Source organism: Meriones unguiculatus, chromosome 14 (genome assembly GCF_030254825.1).
Source record: "Meriones unguiculatus strain TT.TT164.6M chromosome 14, Bangor_MerUng_6.1, whole genome shotgun sequence".
NCBI lineage: Eukaryota > Metazoa > Chordata > Mammalia > Rodentia > Muridae > Meriones > Meriones unguiculatus.
Genome location: NC_083361.1, coordinates 6072403 through 6093596, shown reverse-complemented (window position 1 = coordinate 6093596; position 21194 = coordinate 6072403). Strand labels below are relative to the sequence as shown.

At 49.8% G+C, this 21194-nt stretch overlaps 1 protein-coding gene across 6 annotated transcripts in view; it reads left to right on the top strand.

Annotated features, from left to right (window-relative positions):
* Wtip (WT1 interacting protein) overlaps nt 1-21194 on the top strand; it is a 43081-nt gene that overhangs the window by 5802 nt on the left and 16085 nt on the right. For 5 of the 6 annotated variants that reach the window (XM_021641712.2, XM_060366709.1, XM_060366710.1 and 2 more), the window contains exons 2-8: nt 2072-2173; nt 6336-6403; nt 6543-6605; nt 6738-6868; nt 7799-7850; nt 8530-8598; nt 19365-19979. In XM_021641712.2, coding sequence (XP_021497387.1) covers nt 2072-2173; nt 6336-6403; nt 6543-6605; nt 6738-6868; nt 7799-7850; nt 8530-8598; nt 19365-19505 — 626 coding nt within the window. In that variant the 3' untranslated portion in view covers nt 19506-19979. Of the gene's footprint in view, nt 1-2071; nt 2174-6335; nt 6404-6542; nt 6606-6737; nt 6869-7798; nt 7851-8529; nt 8599-10990; nt 15419-19364; nt 19980-21194 lie in introns of those variants that run through there. The other variant, XM_060366711.1, reaches the window with a different exon arrangement.

Here is a 21194-nt window from a genome sequence, read left to right as displayed (position 1 = left end):
TCACACAGACAGCCACAGAGACGCCAAGTAACTGGATTGCACAGCCTCGTGAGTCTCTTGGAGGCCTGGGCGAGAAGTGCACTCGGCTTGGGACCAGGTCCTCTGTTCTTCTGCTCCCATCTGGCCTGCTGGGGTGGTTGCCAAGTTCCACGCAGGATTCCCAAATCCCTGCATAGACAGCACTGTCCTTCCAGTTCAAGATGTAAAGACTATTGTGGACCTTCTCCCACCATCTGTGTAAAACTCCCATGCCTCCAGATGTGTGGGCAGGGAAGGGCCCACCGTGCCAGGCACACGCTCTGCCACTATGCCGAAGCCCTAAGCCCCTCGATTGGCGAATTTGTAGACCAGATCTCGCTCTGCGGCTGTTCTGGAGCTTTCTGTTAAGCCCAGGCTGCCCCTGAACCTGAGATGCTCCCGCTTCAGCCTCCCCAAGTGCCTGAATGAGAGGCATGCCTCAGCGTACCTGGTCCTCTTAGATTCCCCTCTGCTTTGTTTTTGAGACAAGGTCTTGTATAGGCCATGCTGGCCTCCAGCTCATTATGTAGCTGGCCTGCCTTCCAAGTGCTAGGATCATAGGCATGAAATCCACCATGACCGGCTGCCATAGAGTTATTATTATTTTTAAGATCCTTTGTGAAAATTTTGTTTCTACTTTTATTGCTGTGTGTTGTGGCTTGTACGTGCGGTAGGCCAGAAGAGGGCATTGGACCGAGTAAAACTGGAGTTACGAATGGTTGTGGACCAGTGATTGTTCATTGCTGGGAATTGAACCCAGGTCCTCTGAAAGACCAGCCAGTACTTTTAAACACTGAGCTACCACTCCAGTCCCATGATTTATTCGTGTGTGTTCATGTTTAGTTGAGCGTTCAAGACAGTGTTTCTCTGTGTAGCCTTGGCTGTCCTGGACTCAGGACCAGGCTGACCTCGAACTCACGGAGATCTGCCTGCCTCTGCCTTCCCGAGTGCTGGGATCACAGGTGCGCGCCACTCCACCCGGCTGATTTATTCTCAGCGAGCCTTGCTTTTCTCTGTAGTGTTCGCGTCATCTGACGTTACCATTTCATCTTTGTCACCATTACCGTTGTCTTTTGGTGACGATTGTTTGAGATGGTCTCTGCGTAGACCCTCAGCCAGCCTCCAGCTTGCTCCGTAGCCCAGGCTGGCTTGGAAGTCTGAGCTGTCCTTTTGCCTTGGTCTCCTGAGTACTGGGGGTGCACCGCTGTGCATCATCTGACAGCTACCCCGCTTATGGGACATTGTGTGTCCCCCGTTGTGTAGAACACTCGGTCCCTGGGGCTGGGGATTTTCTGCACCGCGCTTTCGCTGCATTTAAGATGTGGGGTGGGCAGGCAGCAGGCTGTCGCTGTCTGTGGAATGGACGAGGGGATATGTGAATCGTGGGCAGATGGGGAAGGGGTTCCTGACAAGGGCAGTGGCGCCTTTGAGTGAACCCCCGTGGGCTCCGGAGGAGCACGTTTACTCTGAGGAGTGGGATTTGTTTCGGAGGCGGCAGGAAGGCTGTCAGTCTGAGGCGGAGGGCGGTGGCGTGCTGTTTGTGGGTTCAGGGGTGACGGTTATGGCTGACGGCCGACTTCGGCCTGTGCTCTGTGAAGCTCTTCGCATGCTCAGGCAGCCGTGGCTGGCCCTGCCTGCTGCCTGTGGACACGGCCTTTCTAGTTACCGTGACCAACTCCCGGCAGAAACCACTTCCGGGAGGCGGTGATTCCAGCTCATGGCTTTGTGCTGTCTGTCACGGCAATGGCGGGTGCATCGGGGGCCCGGACTCACTCAGCGGATTAAGAAGCCCCATGTTTGCACTGAGGGCAGAGTTGAACTCTGCAGCCTTTAAGTCCTGTGCTGGTGGCCTGTCTCCCCAGCGGGTGCTTAAAACAGGAGTCTGTGGGGGGACCTCACACCTTCGCTGACAGCGGTGTCCCCGCCCGCCCGGCTGTTAGGGCCCTGGTGGCACCGGCCTTGGGGCTCAGCTGGAGGGTCAGGCAGGTGACCTGAGCAGCCTGGCCAGGACACCGTGCAGAGTACCAGCTTCTGTTCTGCTTCTCCCGCACAGGCATTTGTATCAAGTGCGGGCTTGGCATCTACGGAGCGAGGCAAGCGTGCCAGGCGATGGGGGGCCTATATCACACCGACTGCTTCACCTGTGACTCCTGCGGTAGGTGACACCCATCCCGCTGCCCCTGCCACTCGCTGGCACCCGGTCTCAGGCAGGAGACGCTCAGCCCTGGGGCGGAGGGAGGCTGCTCCGGGTCACACATTCTTCCTGTGCACAGGGTTGTCCACAGAGCTTCCGTCCACACAGGGTGCTGCTCCCCTGGAAGGGGTGGGGCATGGTTGGTGAGAGGGTTGCACCCATCTGCACATGTAAGCTTTTTTTTTTCGGGATTGTTTATTTTCCTTTATGTGTATGAATGTTTGGCCTGAGTGCCTGAGTGTGCACACGTGTGTGCCTGTGGGATCCCCTGGACCGGGGTTCTGGCGGCAGTGTCACCGTGTGGGTGTTTGAACTGAGGGTGAGTCCTCTGTAAGAACGGCAAATGCTCTTAACTAAGTCAGCTCCAGCCCCTGCATGGTGTGTGTGTGTGTGTACGTATGTCTTAGGTAGGGTTTCTGTTGCTGCAATTAAACACCATCACCAAAAAGCAAGTTGGGGAGGAAAGGGTTTCTTTGGATTACATTCCCTTATTGTTCATCATTGAAGGAAGCCAGGACAGGAACTCAAATAGGGCAGGAACCTGGAGGTAGGGGCTGATGCAGAGGCCGTGGAGGGGCGCTGCTTACTGGCTTGCTCAGCCTGCTTTCTAACAGAACCCAGGACCACCACCACAGGGACGGCACCTCCCACAGTGGGCTGGGCCCTCCCCATCAATCACTAATTAAGAAAATGCCTTACAGCCGGATCTCATGGCAGCATCTCCTCACCCGAGGCTCCTTCCTCTCTGATGACTAGCGTGTCAGGTGACACAGAACCAGCCAGTACACAGTATAATGTATAGCACTGAGTCAAAGAGAGGCCACCTTCAGGAGAGCGTGAAGACAGAAGACAGCGGCTCCTGCCTGTAACACCACCCTGGGGAGGCTGAGGCAGAAGCAGGGAGTTCAAGGCCAGCCTAGGTGACAGGGAAACCCTTTCCCAAAAAGAAACAACCAGATTCCTCTGCACCCAGGATGCACTACCATTTCTCCAGGTGCCAGTTTGGACAAACCTATTTACTGTGATGCGAAGACTCTGTCTTAGGCTTCACATCCTGCTGTCCTTTGTTTGGCAGAGTCATTAATCCACACCCATCTTCTTCCACAGAGGACCAAGTGCACTGTGGTTAGATGCTTTTATTTTTTCCTATGCTTTTTTGCTTTTCCTGTTTTTGAGATTTTCTTTAAAATAAAAGGGGGTAGAGGCAGGGTAGGAGATGGTGCAGTCAGTAAATACTGCACAAGGATGAGAACCTGAGTTTGAGCCCCAATGTCTATGTAAAACAAGCTGAGTGTGGTAAATGGGGTCCCGGTGCTGGGAAGAGGAAGAGGAGACAGGAGGCTCCCAGGGTCTGGCTGGCCGGCTCATCTGCCAAATCCGTGAGCTCCAGGTTCAGGGAGAGGCTCTGCCTCAAAGAACAAGATGGAGGCGTCCAGGAAGACATCCAGTGTTAACCTGGCTTTCACAAGCATGTGCACACACACACAGCATTTTTCTAGAAATCTCCCTTACTTTGCCTTCTTCAGCTGTAACCTGAGGAGGCTACAACTTGAGACAATGGTGGGCTGAGACAGGAAGGCCCTCAGCCCTTAGATTCGGCTCTATCCTTAGGACAGCTGCTCCCTTTAATCTGTGCTGCACATGTCAGTGTATTCCTGACCCCAAACAGTGGCCCGAGGTGCGCACAGCCCACAGCTTGTCTCTCTGGCAGTCCCCGACAGGCCCGGACTGCTGAGAACGCTCTCGTAGCGCATGTTTTCATTTCTCTGGAGTGGGGAGAACCCCACCTGGAGTGGGGTTCTCGGGTCATAGGGTGTAAGCATGTTTCCCTTTATAAGAGACTGCCGGTTGTCTTCCCAAGGAGCTGGTCCAGTAACAGTCCCCTTAGAAACTTAACATTGCGTGTCTGCACATTTGCCTCTGATTGGCACCCGTGCCTTCCTAAGTACCCGTTCTGCCGGGTAGAATCTCCTCCTGGGTTTATTGTGCAGTTCCCAAGGAGCATCATTTTGCTTGCTTTTTGGCCATTAGTGCATCTTCTTTTTTTAAAAAAAATCACTTACGTTTTTATTACGTATTTGTGTGTGTGCACACATGCACGCCGGGAGATGGGACAAACTTGCAGGGGCCAGTTCTCTCCTGCCCCATGTGGTTTCAGGGATCAAACTCAGGTTGTTGGGCATGCAGCAAGCATCTTTGTTGCTGAGACATCACATATATATATATATATATATATATATACACACACACACACACACACATATATACATATCTGTTCAAAGCTTTTGCCTATTTTTCATAAAATTGGGAATTATTTGAGTGCTGGTGACCAAGGAGGCCAGAGGTTTCAGATCCTCTGGAGCTTGGAGGGGCTGTGAGCCATCCTGTGGGTGCTGGGCAGGGAACTTAGGTTCTCTGCAAGGGGAAAAAAAAAGTTAAATTTTGACTAATCCCGGTTCATCAGCTTTTGTGTGATGGGGTTGCAGGTCTGAGCAACCACACTCAACACTCAGTTTGGACTGACAACAACTTTATCTCAGAGTTGTGTGCGGGCACAGGGCAGCCCCAGGCGTTGCTTCTCAGGAACTGGTTTTGTTTGTCTGCCTTTTTTTTTTTTTTTTTTTGAGGCAGGGTCTCTCACTGGGCCCTGAGGCATAGCAGTTATGCTGGTGTGGCTGGCCAACAAGCTGCAAGTACCCCTTGTGTCTGCCTCCTCAGCGCTGGGCTGGCAAGGGTGTGCCGCCATACTTGGCTTCTTATGTGGGTCCTGGAGGTTGAACTCCGGTCCGCACTGTGCGTGCCAAGTACTTCACAGACTGAGCCACCTCTCCAGCCCTCCCTGTCACTTTTTTGTTTCGTTTTGACTTTACTGATTTCTGCAGAAAATAAAAGACGCCGAGATAGGTAGCGTTTGAAAATGAACACAGCTGTTGCGAGCTGGGAAGAGTCCGGAATTTTACCCTGTAGCATGCTGGCAGTTAACCCGATGGCAGAATGCACATGCTTTTTGGTTCAAGCAAACCTCCTGCCTCAGCCTGTGGAAAACCTGGAACTCCAGCAAGCCCCACCATGCACAGCTTGAGGAACTCCAATATTTTACGATAGGCTGTCAGCAAATCTTCCCGACCCTGTACCAAAGGCACATCCCATCTTTGTAATGCTGGGCAGCAAGACTTTCCCGGAGGAGATGCACTCTATTTCCTGAGGAGTTTGCTCTGCAAACATTCCCCCCCCACCCACCCAAGACAGGGTTTCTCTGTGTAGGCTTGGCTGTTCTGTCCTCACTTTGTAGACCAGGCTGAGCCACACCCCAGCCCCTCACTGGGGGATTCTAGGCAGGGGCTCTACCACTGAGCCACACCCCAGCCCCTCACTGGGGGATTCTAGGCAGGAGCTCTACCACTGAGCCATGCTCCAATGTGCTCCCAGCTCTGGAATATTTTGGGCAAGGGTGTTTCTGTAGCTCTCAAGCTGGCCTTGAACTCCTGCTGCCTCTGCCTCTTGATCTGAAATTACAGTGTAAGAGAAAAACTACTTACTATCTCAGCGACGTGCCTGACCCGGCTGTGTATTTTCATAAGCATCCTCACCAGGCCATAGTTTCTTCTTGTTGCCAGCGGCTCCCGGCACCTCCTAATGGATGGTAATGCCAGCTGAAGCAGTAGAAAGAGGAGTGGAGAGGGGCCCTTCCTGCCTTTGCTCTGGTTGCAGTTATGTTGACTGTTCTAGTGTCTTCCGAATACTTGATTTTGTTTTAGAGAGGGTGCATTATACCCCAGGCTTTGTAGCCAAGTGTGTGACCTTAAGCCTCTGGTTCCTCCTGCCTCCGTACCCCAAGTGCTGAGATTACAGGTGTGTGCCACCACACTCAGCTTTATTATTTGCTTTTTCAAGGCGGGTCCTAGCCTGTAGCCTAGGTTATCCTCTAACTTTGGGGTCACCTAGGGGATGTTGGGTTAGAGGTGGGAGCCACCATTCTGGCTTGAAATGCTTATAGCGGCAGCGTAGCACTAAAGGGGCGTTTGGAGATGTTCATAGCTCACTCTCGCATTGGTTGGGGTGAGAGCTGAGACCCAGGCCGGGCTTTGTCCCCGGCTGCAGCATGTCACCCTTCCCCTTGCAGGGAGACGGCTCCGCGGGAAGGCCTTCTATAACGTGGGCGAGAAAGTGTTCTGCCAGGAGGACTTCCTGGTGAGTCTCCACGGTGTCGCTGGCCGAGCTGGGGGGGAGCAGGGCGGGACCCTCCTTCGGACTCACATGCCGACCTGAGGCCAGCGACAGTGCGTGCCCCTTTGTCACGTGACGTTCTGGATCCTGTGTCCCCTCTCAGTACTCCGGGTTCCAGCAAACAGCTGACAAGTGTAGCGTGTGTGGACACCTCATCATGGAGATGGTGAGAACCTCCCCAGTCTCCCGGAGCGCCCTGCCCCCTCCTTTTTCTAGACCAGTGGCAGGGCCCCGAGCCATCGCCTCTCGGGGGCGCTGCTGAGCGTCCCGCCCGCACTGACCTTGCAGTTCCTCTCAGATCCTGCAGGCCCTTGGCAAGTCCTATCACCCGGGCTGCTTCCGCTGCTCCGTGTGCAACGAGTGTCTGGACGGGGTTCCCTTCACCGTGGACGTGGAGAGCAACATCTACTGCGTCAGAGACTATCACACGTGAGTGTCCGCGCCCGAGCCGTGTGGCCCGAGGCGCTCTGTTTCCTGCCTGCCTCTGCCTCTCTGGGTCTCGCGTGTCTCCTTTCCTGCCTCTCTGTTTTCTCAGCACGTGGGGCAGGTGTATTAGTGTATTGGTGACTGAGTCCTCCACAGAATGGTGTAAGGAGAGGTTTATTTTGGCACACAGTTTCATGATGGGCAAGGCCTGGTGTTGACAGCATGGAGTTGGGGACAGGAGCAGGAAGATGGGGTGCCTTACGCAGAAAGAAGGGACTTCAGGAAGGTACCTGGAGGGAGCTGCAACCATTCAGTTACTTCCCCTAGTGACCCACCTTCACTAGGCAAGCCCACCTCCAGAAGGCTCCACAGCCTCCCCAAACAGCGCCACCTCCTGGAGAGCGTGTGTTCCAGACATGAGCCTAGGGGAGGGTTTGCCTTGAAGCTATAAGGGCAGTTTGTGTTTTCTGATCCTTCTCCTGGGTAGCCTGGCCATCAGTCCCCTCCTGCCTCCACTCCCGGCCTTTGTCTACCTACCCCTCTTCCTCCTGGTGAGCTTACCAGCTTGCTCCCAAGAGAAGGGCCCTGGCCTCTCGTGGGCAGCCAGTCTGTGCTGTGGCTCTAGGCTCCCGCTTGGGAGCTCCGGGCCTGTGCTGCTGCTGAGTTTGGGGAGTGATGCCAGCATTGTCCTTGGTACTCAGGGTGGAACAGGGGTCTCCCCCGGGGATGGCTTCAGTCCGGCTCTGAGGGGCCAGAGGTTACACAGGAGAGGTCTGGAGAGAGCCTGAAGCCACCCTGGAGGAGGAAGTGCATCCACTGTTAGCTCCAAGAAGGCAGAAGCTGCACAGCCAGTGTCCACACGCGGGCCGGGCCGCCATGGAGCCTCTGGGGTAGATCCACCTCTGCTCACTCACATCCGCTTTATTCTTCCAGGGTGTTCGCACCAAAATGTGCCTCCTGTGCCCGCCCCATCCTCCCTGCACAGGTAGGAACTCTTCCCCGGGAAGCAGCAGGTGCCTGGCCCCCAGGCTCCGTCCAGTCCTGCCTGCTCTGCCTCAGATCCTGGGCCACAGCAGGAGCGGTCCAGGGTGGCCATGCTTTGCCTCCCTCGGGCTCATGCGCGGGGTGGGATGGGTGGATCCTGGGTGAATTCCAAGGAAGCCATGGCCTGTTCCCGGCTTGTCTCGTTGCAGTGCTCTGCTCCATTTTCTGGAGGAGGGGAAGGGCTGCTCACTGGGCTGGTTCAGCTCTGCAGTGGGTGTTCCTCGGGCCTGAGGAGCAGAGGAGCTGCCTCGGCCTGTGCAGCTCTTAATTTGGGGTCTTTCTGCACGAGCTGTGTATCTCCAAGTCAGCCTTGGAGAAACAGGGCTGGTAGTGGGAGTCCCACTCTGTTCCAAGGTTTCGGCTTTGGAGAGGTGCAGGTAGCGTGTGCGAGCCAGCCACCGTACCATTTTCTCACTGTCAAGTGCACGTGTGTGGCTGCCGTCGGGGGTGATGCCCAGGGCGCATGCACATTGACTCGTGGGTACCTGCCGAAGTGCAGTGTCCATGTGCCCAGGCCTGTCTACCCAGTGTGGCCTGCTGTAGACAGGTGTGCTTTAGCAGACAGGCCATGGTGCTCCAAGTCCAGGGAGAACGCGTGTGAACCCCGCCTCTCCCTCCAGGGCTGTGAGACAACCATCCGTGTGGTGTCCATGGACAGAGACTACCACGTGGAGTGTTACCATTGTGAGGTAAGCTCCGGCCTCCCCACACCCTCCCCCGCCAGCCTGTCCTTCCCCACGGGCACGCGCTCCGCTGTGCCCACTTCCCTTTCAGATGGTCACATTTTCACTAGGTGGGGTGTTAGATGTAGTAGAACAGATGGGAATTTAGACTTGGCAGTGTCCAGGTAAGGTGATGTGTGCTGTTGGCGGTAGTTGTCAGAACCTTGGAAAACCAGGGAAGGTTTCCTGGAGGAGATAGCACCAGCCCAAGATTTGAACAGTGAATGAGAGTTAGCCAGGCGGGCAATGAGGGCAGCTTGAGGCAGTAAAAAGTGTGGTTACGTAGAATAGATCCTGCGTGTGTGCATGCGTGTGTAAGTACACACATGATTTTGTACTGCTGGTGAAACTGCCAGAGGCTGGGGATAGAGGCCCTGAAGGCTGAAGAGTACTGGCTGCCTGAGGGCAGCGCAGAGAGAGAAGTTAGCAAGATCCCACTCTGCTTTTGGTTGTCTGTGAGACAGGGATTTCACATAGCCCAAGCCGGCTCCGAACTCGGTTCTGTAGCTCAGGCTCACCCAGAACTTACACTCCAGCTTTATAAGACAGGGTCTCACTGTGTAGCCCTGGCTGTCCTGGAACTGGATGTGTAGGTCAGGCTGGCCTCGAACTCAGAGATCTACCCGCCCCTGCCTCTCGAGTGCTGGGATAAAAGGCGACCAGCCCTAGAACCTGAGCTCTTATCTGCCGTAGCCTCCTGAGGCCTGGGTTTCCAGGGTGTGCCTAAAGCAGGTGACTTTTTCATACCCTGCCAGCTGAGCATTCTGGCCTCAAAGAACAATTAAGAACACACTCTTGCATAGCCGGAAAATACGTCTGTGGGTCGCCCCGTCATCTCCGCGTTTTAGTTCAAGAAATGGCTTTCTCTCTAACAACAGTAAACCATATACAGTAAGAACAATTATGAGAACTGTTGGGGTAAGAATTATAGTCCATCTGCATTTGGCAACTTTGGAGAAAATATTCTAGTGTCTATCTGAAACACTTTATTCCTTTTATATGTCTTAAATTATTTTATTATTAAGCTTTTAAATCCTCTCACCTTCATAAGTTGCATTTACCAACCTTGAAACTTGTCTTTTTAGACCCTAAAATACTTCTTAACACCCTTAGCCACTTAAGCTTTTATGTCTTTGAACCTTTATGAATGTTACACCTTTTTTTTTGTATGTGCTTTCTTTTTTGAAACCAGTAACAAGGAAAACTGTAAAACTATTACTCTCTAGTCTTTAATCTTGTGAGAGACCTGAGAAGGATAAATTTTACCTGAGTAAACAGGAAGTGCAGAGCAAGCAGCTTCCAGGTTTATAAAAATGACAGAGACTGAGTGACCACCTGGACAGTCACCCAAGGTTTCTCAGTGTCAGTGGGCATCTGTCTTTGGCCACCATGCCCAGGAGATCTGACAGACATTCCTGTGAATTGGGAATTTTGAAGGACTGTCCTACCTTGTCTAAGCATGGTATCCTGCCTGTCCACAGTTTGGATGGCATGCTGTATGCAGTTGGGGTCAAAGGGCAGCTTACAGCTTTTGCCATATTTGAAGCAAGCTCCAGGCGATGTTCTTCTGCGCCCATCATCATCTTCAGAGGAGGAGAATAGGGGTGCTGCCAGGTGCTGATATGTTGCTCTGTCACAAAAAGCCTTTTGTTAGCAAAACATCTTAAATTCCATAGTCTACAGATTTCTGAAGTATTTGAGGACCACCTGTCTGTTGACAGTAGTGCAGATAGACAAACATTGCTTGTTTTTGGCTATTTATTATCTGCTTAACTTTGAAAACAAGGTACAGGAGGCTAAACAAAGCTTATTTCTTCAGTTATCTAAACTAGTATCTAACATGACTACAAATTTGATTATTTACAGGTGACTGACCAATAAATTGCATTTCTTTTTCTTTCTTTCTTTTTAAATGTATTATTTCTACAGCATTCTGCCTGCGTGTCTGCCTGCAGGCCAGAAGAGGGCGCCAGATCTCACTACAGATGGTTGTGAGCCACCATGTGGGTGCTGGGAATTGAGCTGAGCACCTTTGGAAGAGCAGCCTTAATTATCCTAAACAGTTTAAAATAGTGGCTTTCATAAGACTAGGTCCTTACATTTTTAAATGAATCGCGCATACACATATGAAAGTACATATACAGTATGTTGTAGAAAGTATAACCTTAAATTTCTGTTACACGGAAGTCCATACCAATCTAAAATATTTGAGACTCGTTGCTTTCTTATCCTAAAACGAGATATGATAATTCACCCTTTTTCCTATCAAGGAGAGACTATACCCTTCTTTGTTTTTGTTTTTGTTTTTTTTTTAATTTACCCACTTTTCCTTCCCTTTTCCCCATTTTGCCCCTAACAGCCAACGTCCGTGACCCACTGAACAACCAGTAACTGCCCACCCCACCTCTCGGGATCGAGGGTGTTTACATTACCTCCTGCTGTCTGGGGCAACAGCTTCTTTTGGGGACCCTAAGAAAACCGTGATATTGGCTGAGTCCTGGGAGAGCTGGCTGCTTCATTAGCTGTACAGGAGGTACGGGCCTAGCTGAGGCCGGCTGTCAGGCTGGACCACCTGGGGCTAGCCACTGTGACACTGTCCTGGGTGCAAGTTTTGAGGAAACATGAGGACCTGGCAGGTGGCTGGAACAGATAAAGAAGAGAGAATCTTGCCAAGGCTGCTCTGACTTCATTGCTGTGTCTCTTTGCTCTGCAAACCCAACTTTTAAAGGCGACATAAGGGCATCTCCGTAGTAACACACATCTGGAATGTGCAGGGTGCACAGATCAGCGAATGGCGACTCTCCGCCCTGCGCTGGAGCAGGTGGAAGGCACCTGTCAGTCTTTGCGTCAGTCAGAAGTGCATAACCAAACTCTAGATGGGTGCTCTAAGTCCCCACCCGTGCCCCATGACAGGATGGCATGCAGTCACAAGTCAATAACACTGATTTGCCGTGTGGCTGGCCCTCCAAGCTGTTCCTGCATTGGAGGATCAGCATTTGAATCACCTGTTTTGTTCCTCTGGATCTCTTCTTCCGAGTCTGCAGCCAAGATTTCAGGAGGTCTCTCATGGTCAGTCTAATCTTGATGAACTGTGAAGGAATCCATAGCTTTCATAACCTCTTCCCCAGTGCAGCACATTTCCTGACTGCCATTAAGGTTAACACGTCTTCATAGTCTGTAGGCTGATTTTAACTCAGCAGTCTTCTCTAAGATCCATTGTTTTTCAGCAGCTGTGTTACCTGTAATCTATCTTTAGGGGAGCTCATCCCCTTTCTGTTCACGAACATGGCCTTTAAAGCATGGTTAGGGCTCTCCACAATTGGCCTGCAGGGTTATAAAGTATGCCTTCGACGTGTTTCATATTGTAACTGAAGGATGTTTTATTTTACTGGATACATATACCAGAGCATTATCAGCTTTAATTTGTGAAGGTGTTGCTAAGATGGCCATCTTTTCTAATAAACCTGTAATTATAGAATCAACCTTTATCAGAACTAAAAGCAAAAGTCCATTGGAATCCCGAGTCAGTATCAATTGTATGATGTACATACTTTAATTTTCCAAATTCTGTAAAATGAAACACATCCATCTGCCACATTTCCTTTCTTTGGGTCCCTTTAGGGTTCGTTCCGGCAGGTAATGGAGTTTGGTTATACAGAGAACAAGTTGGACAGTTTTTTTCATAATTTACTTGTCTTGTTACCAGGTTACAGAAATATTCCCTTTAAATTTCCACTATTTACGTGATGCCTTTTATGAAAATTTGAAACTTCTAATAGTCCTGATTTTTTTAACTGAAGTACATGGGCTTCAGATTATTTTACTTTTATTCTCTGACTTATAACCTGCCATCCCTCATTTACTGGCATCTGTATAAAAGGTAGGAGCTTTAGAAATTGGTATTCCTTACTATATGAGGTAGAATCCAACTGGTTCTTTAAATTGAAGTTGCCTCTTTGGGGGGCTTGTTAATTCCTCCAAAGAAATGACTTCAAGCTCTTTTCCCCCCTTCTGTGTCTGTGTGTTTTTGTTTGTTTTTTGTGTTTGTTTGTTTGTTTGTTTTCGAAAAAGGGCTTTTCTGTGTAGACCTGCCTGTCCTGGAACTCACTCTGTAGACCAGATTGACCTCAAACTCACAGAGATCCACCTGCCTCTGCCTCCCGAGTGCTAGGATTAAAAGTGTGTGCCACCACCACCCAGCTATCTTATATCTTTCAGAATCAGTCCAGAAAGTTTTTCTGAAATTTTTTACTCTGTGCTAAATATCCATTCTAAAATATCATCTCCTCTCTGCATAAGAATTCCTGTGGGAGAATAGTAGAAGGCAAAATAACTAAGATGCAATCAATCTTGGGATCCAAGCGGGCCGCATGTAATCTCATTTCTAGCAGAGCCAATTCTCTCCCAGCTTCGGCTGGTAATTTTCTTGGACTGTTTACGTCCAAATCACCTCGTACGGTCTGAAATGAATTACTTAGCTCTTGAGTAGCTAACCCAGGTGTGGTCCACATCCACTTAATATTTCCCAGCAATTTTTGAAAATCATCAAGAGTTTGTAACTGATCTCTTACCTGTCTCTTTTGTGGCTGGATTTTCTGTAGGCCTATGTTATATCCTAGATAATTAGTAGAATCTCCTCTTTGTGTTTTTTCATTAGCAATTTGTTATTCCCAACAAGGCAAAATTCCCTTTACTTCAATAAACAGTTTTTCTAAGGTATCAGAAGCAGCCAGTAAGACACCATGCATATGATGATAAATTATAGACTGAGGAAACTTTACAGATACTTCTAACAGCTGTTGTACAGAATATTAGCAGAAGGCGGGGCTGTTTAACATCGTGTGGCAAGACCTACCACTGGTGCCTTTTAGACTGTTGCTGATGGTCAAACATGAGGGCAGTGAAAACAACATTTTCTCTCCTGTTTAAAAGCAATCTTTTAAATCAATCAGGATAGTAGGCCACGCCTTAGGTAACAGAGAAGTTAAAGGGACTCCAGGTTGTAAGGGACCTCTAGGCCGAATACTTTATTGCAGGCTCTCGGATCTTTTAGCATCCTCCATCTTCCAGATTTCTTCTTAATGACAAATACAGAATTTCAAAGGTTGGTGGGCTCTTCTAGCAGCCTCCACTTGCTCTTGAGTAGCTGTAACTTTTCCTTAGTCGATGGCCACTGCCCTACCCAGACAGGTTTGCTAGTTAACCGTTTTAATGGTAGGGCGGCGACAGCACCATATACATTTGGAGCGCTAACATCTGTTGTGTCCTGCCTGTGGACAGCCCGGATGGTCTGTGACTGTTTCTGATAACATCTTTCAGTACCTTTATCAGGAACATCTTATGTTATGGATCGTTTCTGAAGTTGCCAGAATGTTAATCTGTGTTTTCTGTTATTGTAGTAGATCTCTTTCCCATAAATTCATGGCTACATGTGCCACATACAGTCAAGAGTCTTCCCGTTTGACCTTTTAGTCCTATATATTAATCCATTTTAGACCTTGTTTTACCTGAGACAGTGCCCCAATTCCTAGGAGCTGGGTAGATAGATGCCTTTTGAAGTGGCAAAGCTGGATTCCAGGAATCTTGGGAAATTACCATTACATCTGCCTTGGCATCAAAGAGTGTTCATGCTTTCAACCCTGATCAGGATATCTGTTCGTGTCTGTTTTAGGAGGGCCAGTGGAAAGGCCTCTTCAGGTCCTTTGGAGGAATTACCCCGGCCAAACAGGTGGTCGTAATTCCAGTTTGTTAATTGAGCAGGGGGTTTTGTCCTTGTTGTAGTCCCACCTGTTGATTAAGTATTTTATGTTTCCAAGCTGTGGGTAGTTGTGTCCTGCACCCCTGAGATTATAAAGCTGGCTGTTGGGGGAGGTGCCGCAGGTGGAGATGGCCTTGCACTGTCGAGGCTGCAGGAGTGGGGGAGGGTTCCTCTCAGTGCTTTTGAAAGCCTTGGTCTTTCTAGGGTTCTTGCTCTCCATGGCCAACGGGAGTCAGGGGCTTTGTTCCCTGCGGCCAGTGAAGGCTCCGAAGGGAGGTAGAGAGGGGAGAGCAGTTGTGGACGGGAAAGCAGCTTTTGTTTAATAAGTTGTCCTATGTCGAATGTGGCTAGGGGCATCCCTGTCTAAGGACACTCTCCAGATGAAGTCAGGCGGAGAACAGGGGACCCTGCTGGGGAGAGGCAGCCCTGTCTGGGCTGGGAGAACTGCAACCTCAAACAACAGGTCCTTCCAGCCACAAACTAAAGGAAATTTAAACTCTTGAGCTTGGAACTATGAAAGTGGATCGGGTAGTAGAATGCTGTTTTTATTTTATTTTTTTCAGAGTTAGATTAATAAATTCTAGTGAATAATGTCAAATCTCTGAACAGTCTTAATACAACAGTAGCATAGCAGCAGGAAGACATCGGAAGCATTTTTATCTGATTATCTATTTTGGATACCTTAAATCATCTTTTTAGACCCTCCAACCTTCAGAACTTGTATTTACCAACCTTAAAACACCTTTTAGACCCACCTTTGTAACTTGTATTTGCCGGCCTCCAAACACCTTCTTCAACCTTCAACTACTTTCTTTAGAAGCTTTCTTTTATAACTTTCAGTTACAAACCTTGCAACAGCTTTTTTAAAAAGATTATTTATTTGTCATGTAGACAGTGTTCTGCCTGCATGTGATCTCACTATAGACGGTTGTGAGCCACCATGTGGTTGCTGGGAATTGAACTCAGGACCTCTGGGAGAGCAGCCAGTGCTCTTAACCTCTGGGCCATCTCTCCAGCCATTGAACCATCTTAGACCCTCAAACATCTTTTTTTTTTTTTTTTTTTTTTTTTAAGATCCTCATTTAGGCTTCTGTGTCCTTAGACCTTGTGCTCGATTATTTACCAGGAGACACAGGTGAGAGTGCTGGGAGCCACTGTCCTCCAGGGAAAGGAATGGAGAAAGGGCACATCCGTACATCCGAGACCCGTCTTTCGATTCTGGTAATAAGGCAGGCTGTGTCTAGACCTAGTGGCAGCATCTCCAGGATAGTGAGGCTGAAGACCTGGTCCCCTGCACGTGAGAGGGACCGAGAAGGCACCTGGAGCCTGTTTATCTTTAACGTGAGGTCTGTGGGTAAGGCCAGCCTGTTTGCCTTTTAAACGAGAGATCTCGTAGTTGGTAGTTTTACCCAGCTAATGAACTGACTAATGAACTAACATAGTGGATTACCTTGGGATAAGGAGCCAATTGTCTGTTTTCTAGCTGTGACGCTACCGTTAGCTTCAACATAATCAGAGACCTGAGAAGGATAAATCGTTACCTAAATGAATCTATATATTAGTCAAAATAACAGAGTCCATAGTCCACTACCTAGACAGTTGTCCAGGTCTCCTTGGCAACAGGAGCAGAGGCAAGCCTGGCCTTCAGGCACCGAACCCCTGTGCTTTCTTTCTGTGGAAGGAGAACATGGGAGAGACTGACCTCACCTCGTTTTCAGCAACTGGAGACACTAACTCCGGGAGTCCAGTTTGTCCACAGTCCAGGATTGAAATCATCTGTCTTTGTGCCCCCAATATTCTTGGAGACTTTGGGAGTTACTGTCAGGGTTTGGGGGTCTCTATCTGTCACGATACGCTTAAGCATGTTAAAATGCCATATTCATCAGGTCTGTGACAGGTTTGAAGGCTAACATGTTTGAGTTAAGCGATCTCCGTTTGTCTTTAGTTACCTGCTCCAGATTACACCTTGTAAACATAAGACATAATTATATAATGTCCTGTGGGCGCCTGAGGATCACACCTATTTCAAGTAGATCTAAGTAGACAAACTTTGCTTGTTTCTAGTTACTTTTGCTGCCAGTCGTGTGACCGCCCTTAGTCAGGATGGGGGTGACTCCATGCCTCCGCTCCGTTTACCAGAGTCAGCCTGGCAGCTGGCCACGTGGCGGGCAATTTACGAACAGACATCAGTGCTGCTGCTGCTCCCTGCTAAGTTGGAGCCTTAAAAACCAAAGGTGGTCCATAAAAAGAGCATAACAGTTTTTTGTATGATTTAGTTTATAACAGTCTAAGGCTATATTGGTAGATTAATGACATTACCATATTTGGAAAACAAGGTTAAACAAATATTTCTAAGGTGGTGATTTTTAACCTTTTTTGAGAGTGAAGATAGACTGTGCCTAATGACTGAGTTTTGACACTGTAAACAGTAGAATGTCTCTAGAATGAATATAACCAATTTAAAAGCATTTCTGTAATTATGTCTTATGGTTTAAAATTATTTAAGCAAAAGTTTTAAACTGTTGACCCTGAACTTTAAAAACATGCCTGGGTCTGAGAAAGGCTGAACAATAATCCGTTTCTAGAGCCAGTGATACAGTAGGCCAGTATAAAACAACTTTAAAATTACATTTGAATTTATTATACCAAATCTATTGGCCAGAAAATCTGGAATTGAACCCAGAGCACAGGCAATGGCAGAAGGAGAAACAGCATTTATTTATAAATAAAAAAATTAGCAAAGACATACTAGTTAGACGTATATTTTAGTTAGCTTGTTCATCTGAATAGACTTTTACAAACTTGGAAGTTTACTGTCACACAAAAACAGTTGATACAGTATATCATAAAAAAACGTAACTTTGAATTTTTATAAAAATCCATACAAACTTAAGAAGAGACCTGTTCCTTTCCTTAAAAGGAGATGAGATAATGAATAGAGTTCATTGTAATGAAGAAGTTTTGTAAATGTTGCTTTATGCCACGTGGTCATTTTAAGATGGTGTAGTCACATGGCAGGCTTGTAGTTCACAGTATAATCTTTTTTTAATTTAACTTTCATTAATTACACTTTATTCATTTTGTATCCCCCCATAAGCCCCTCCCTCCTCCCCTCCCGATCCTACCCTCCCTCCCCTTTCTGCATGCATGCCCCTCCCCAAGTCCACTGATAGGGGAGGTCCTCCTCTCCTTCCTTCTCATCTTAGTCTATCAGTTCTCATCAGGAGTGGCTGCATTGTCATCTTCTGTGGCCTGGTAAGGCTGCTCCCCACTCAGGGGGAGGTGATCAAAGAGCAGGCCAATCAGATTATGTCAGAGGCAGTCCCTCTTCCCATTACTATGTAACCCATTTGGACATTAAACTGCCATGTGCTATATCTGTGCAGGGGTTCTAGGTTATCTCCATGAATAGTCTGGAGTATGAGTATCTGGGAAGTTCCCTGTGTTCAAATTTTCTTGTTCAGTTGCTCTCTTTGTACAGTATAATCTTAAGGTTTTTATTTTTATTTTTTGAGAGCAAAGAGAAACGTTTTTAGAGTTGGGAAGTAGAGTCTTAGAGATAAGAGTCTCTTGGGAAGAGCAGAGTTTAGATATTTGGGAACCATCTGTCTTGGTCTTAAGATTTTGAAAATTTGGTAAGGCCATGTTTGGCCTGTGGATACAGCCAGATTTTGTAACAGAGTCCATTGCAGAGAGGGAGGGGGCATCACGGGGGAGCCCTGTCCCTGTCGCCAGCAGCAGGAGGGGCGTGCAGCAGCTAGCGAGCAGCAAGCCAGCGGTCTGGTGGCCATGCTATGTGGATTAATCTCCAAGTAGAAAGTAGAACCAGGTTAGCAGACCAGTGGAGCCAAAGAAACAGGCTGGTGGTCCGCACATACCCAGAAGTGATCTACAGAAAGCTGGCTGCTTCACGGCGGCATGCTGGCGTGGCGGGCAGGGCAGCGGCCAACACGGCAAAGCAGGCTCCGACTGCCGCATGCTTAAACCACGGTGCATGCAAGAGCAACCAGGCAGTGTGAAACGGCTGTGGAGCAGGAAATCAAAGGCACAGACAAAGAGATTTTAGTGTTCTCCCGATGGCTGGGCAGTGTGTCCTGAGGTCATGAAAAAGCGGCCTGATGGGCAGAGCTTGGAAGTCCGAAGGGGAACATGCCGTTCCATGGGTGAAGAGAAAAGTAAATTAGTTCAGCCAGCCTCGGGGCGTCCCCTGAGTGCAGGGGAACTAAGGACAGAAATGGCGCAAGCTGGCAGAGCAGATCTCTGCCAGGGTCCCCGTGGGGGACGCCCACATGGGCACGGTTTCTCCTGGTGCCAGAAGTTTTCTGTGCAAGAGAGAGAAGGGGTAGAGAAGAACCACCCAGGAGGGAAACCGTACTGACTCAATTGGGCACACCTATCGGTTGGTGGAACAGAAGGAAATCTGTTGCTGCCAGGAGAGCCCGGCCGAGTCTCACGGCGCCAATGTTAGCATTAAGAAACCCGACACAGGGCTGGAGAGATGGCTTAGTCATTATGTGCACTAGCTGCTCTTCCAGAGGACCTGAGTTTAATTCCCAGCACCCACATGGCAGCTCCTAGCTGTCTGTAGCTCCTGGTCCAGGGTATCTGACACACACACACACACACACACACACACACCCCGCCACCACACACACACACACACACACACACGTACATGCAGTCAAAAGACCAGTGCACATAAAATACAAATAAATAAATTAAAAAAAAGAAGAAACCCGCCACAATGTATTTAATATGAGGGAAAAAATGTATTATCAGACAGAGGCGGGGCACTGCAGAAAGGAGAAAAACAGAGAAAGTCAGAGAGAGACAGACAGGAATTGCGCTGGCGGCTGGTGATGATGTCAGGTTGCTAGGCAACCCCTAGAAGCAGGCTATTGGCTTGTAACTAAATTACAGGATGCTCCCCCCCACACACACACGGTGGTTCAGGGTTGTGGTTTTTCTTCTGCAGGACTGTGGGCTGCAGCTGAGCGGCGAAGAGGGGCGCCGCTGCTACCCCCTGGAGGGGCACCTGCTCTGCCGCCGCTGCCACCTGAGGCGCCTCGGGCAGGGCCCGCTCCCCTCGCCTGCTGTGCACGTGACTGAGCTCTGAGGAGCAGCCGTCAGAGGGAGGGGTGACCGTGCCCTCCTCTCCTCCCCTCTCCACCCAGCTGCTGTTCCTTCCGCAGGGGCCGGACCCCAGCGACCAAGAAGCGATTTCTATTTATTCACCTTCCGTGCCTCACTCAAGCCACTTCCCCTGCTGGATTCCAGGACAGCGGCTCCCCAGGCCACCTTCCTCAGAGGCAGGGCCTGGAGGGCCTTGGCGCCGGTGGGCACGCCTTGCTTGTGTGCCATCACAGAGCCGGGGAGCAGTGACAACCTGGGAACACCACGATTTGGCCTCGGTGGGTGTTTTCGGCCGCATTTCCCCGCTGCTCTGGATCCCGGTTCCGGTGCTCTTCTAGCATCCTCGGTCCCTGAAGACCCTGGGCAGAGCCAGAGAGAGAGAGCTCTCGGGAGAGGGCCGCCTGCACTCCCGGCGGGAGCATCTGTGCGTGCTGTGTCAGACCCACCACGAAAGCATGTAATGACTTAAATTAAGTTTCTTTCTTTCTGGAGGATGTTTGCATTTTCTTTCAAAGAATAGAGTTTTCTTCTAAAAGCGTGGGCCGAGGTGGTTATTTCTTAGTCACGTCAGACTCGCCCGTGGACACAAGTTCCTGTGCCATGTAGCCAGAGTTGAGGTGGTCAGAACGTTTGAGGCCCTACCGATCTATGCACAAATTCCCCTAAAGTCTGGCCGAATCTGCTTCAGATTTCAGTGTGGGTTGTGTGTCAGGGTCTCACAGGAAGGGATCTCGTGAGCTTCAGACAGGGTGGGTGTAAATTAGATTTTCTTTGCAGAGAGAACGGTCCTGGGCACTGGGAAGCAGTGATGAGGGTTTGGAGCGCTGTGCCACGGCCCTGGGCGGGTAGACTCGGCACATGACCCGTCTGTTGGCAGGAGCCTTTGTTGTCAGCGAGAGCACTGCCGGCTCTCTTGTGGCGGCGCTTTCATTTGGCTCTGCTTGTGCCCCCGAGCCTCCTGCATGAGCCTCGGGAACAGCACGCTACCTAAGTGTTTGCAGAATCATTTCTCAGAACTGAGCGCTAGTGCAGCGTTACCAGGGAACCCAAGGGGTCACCTTCATCTCATTCTGGGAGTCTAGAAGCGGGCCAGCCGGTGGTGGCACACGCCTATAATAATCTCGGCTCTCAGAGTCAGAGGCAGCCTGGTCTACAGGGTAAGTTCCAGGGCAGCCGGGGCTACACAGAGAAACCCTGTCTCAGCACAACTCACAGTCAATCTTTTTAAGTCCCATAAAATGTTTAAATAAAAGCAGGTGGGCAGCTGTCCCACGTGGTCCCCAGCTGCCACCACCATCGTCAGAATCCCCAAGGCTGAGTGCACCTTCATGAGAGAGTTCACTCCGGTGGTGTCACACACGGTGGTGCTGAGAGAAGTGGACTTCCGCTCCCAGTCATCTTCTCAGCTGGCCCAACTGGCCTAACTGGGCTGGCTTGCTTCTTTCTTACAGTGGGCTGCCTGCGTGTACACCTGCACGCCAGAAGAGGGCATTATGGGTGGTTGTGAGCCACCGTGTGGTTGCTGGGAATTGAACTCGGGTCCTCTGGAAGAGCAGCCAGTTAACCTCTGAGCTATCTCTCCAGCCGCTGGGGAGAGGGGCTTTCTAGCAGAGTTTGGACGTGGGTCTGAGGAATGGCCACATTCCTAAGCCGTGTGGGTCTCAGTCAGGTT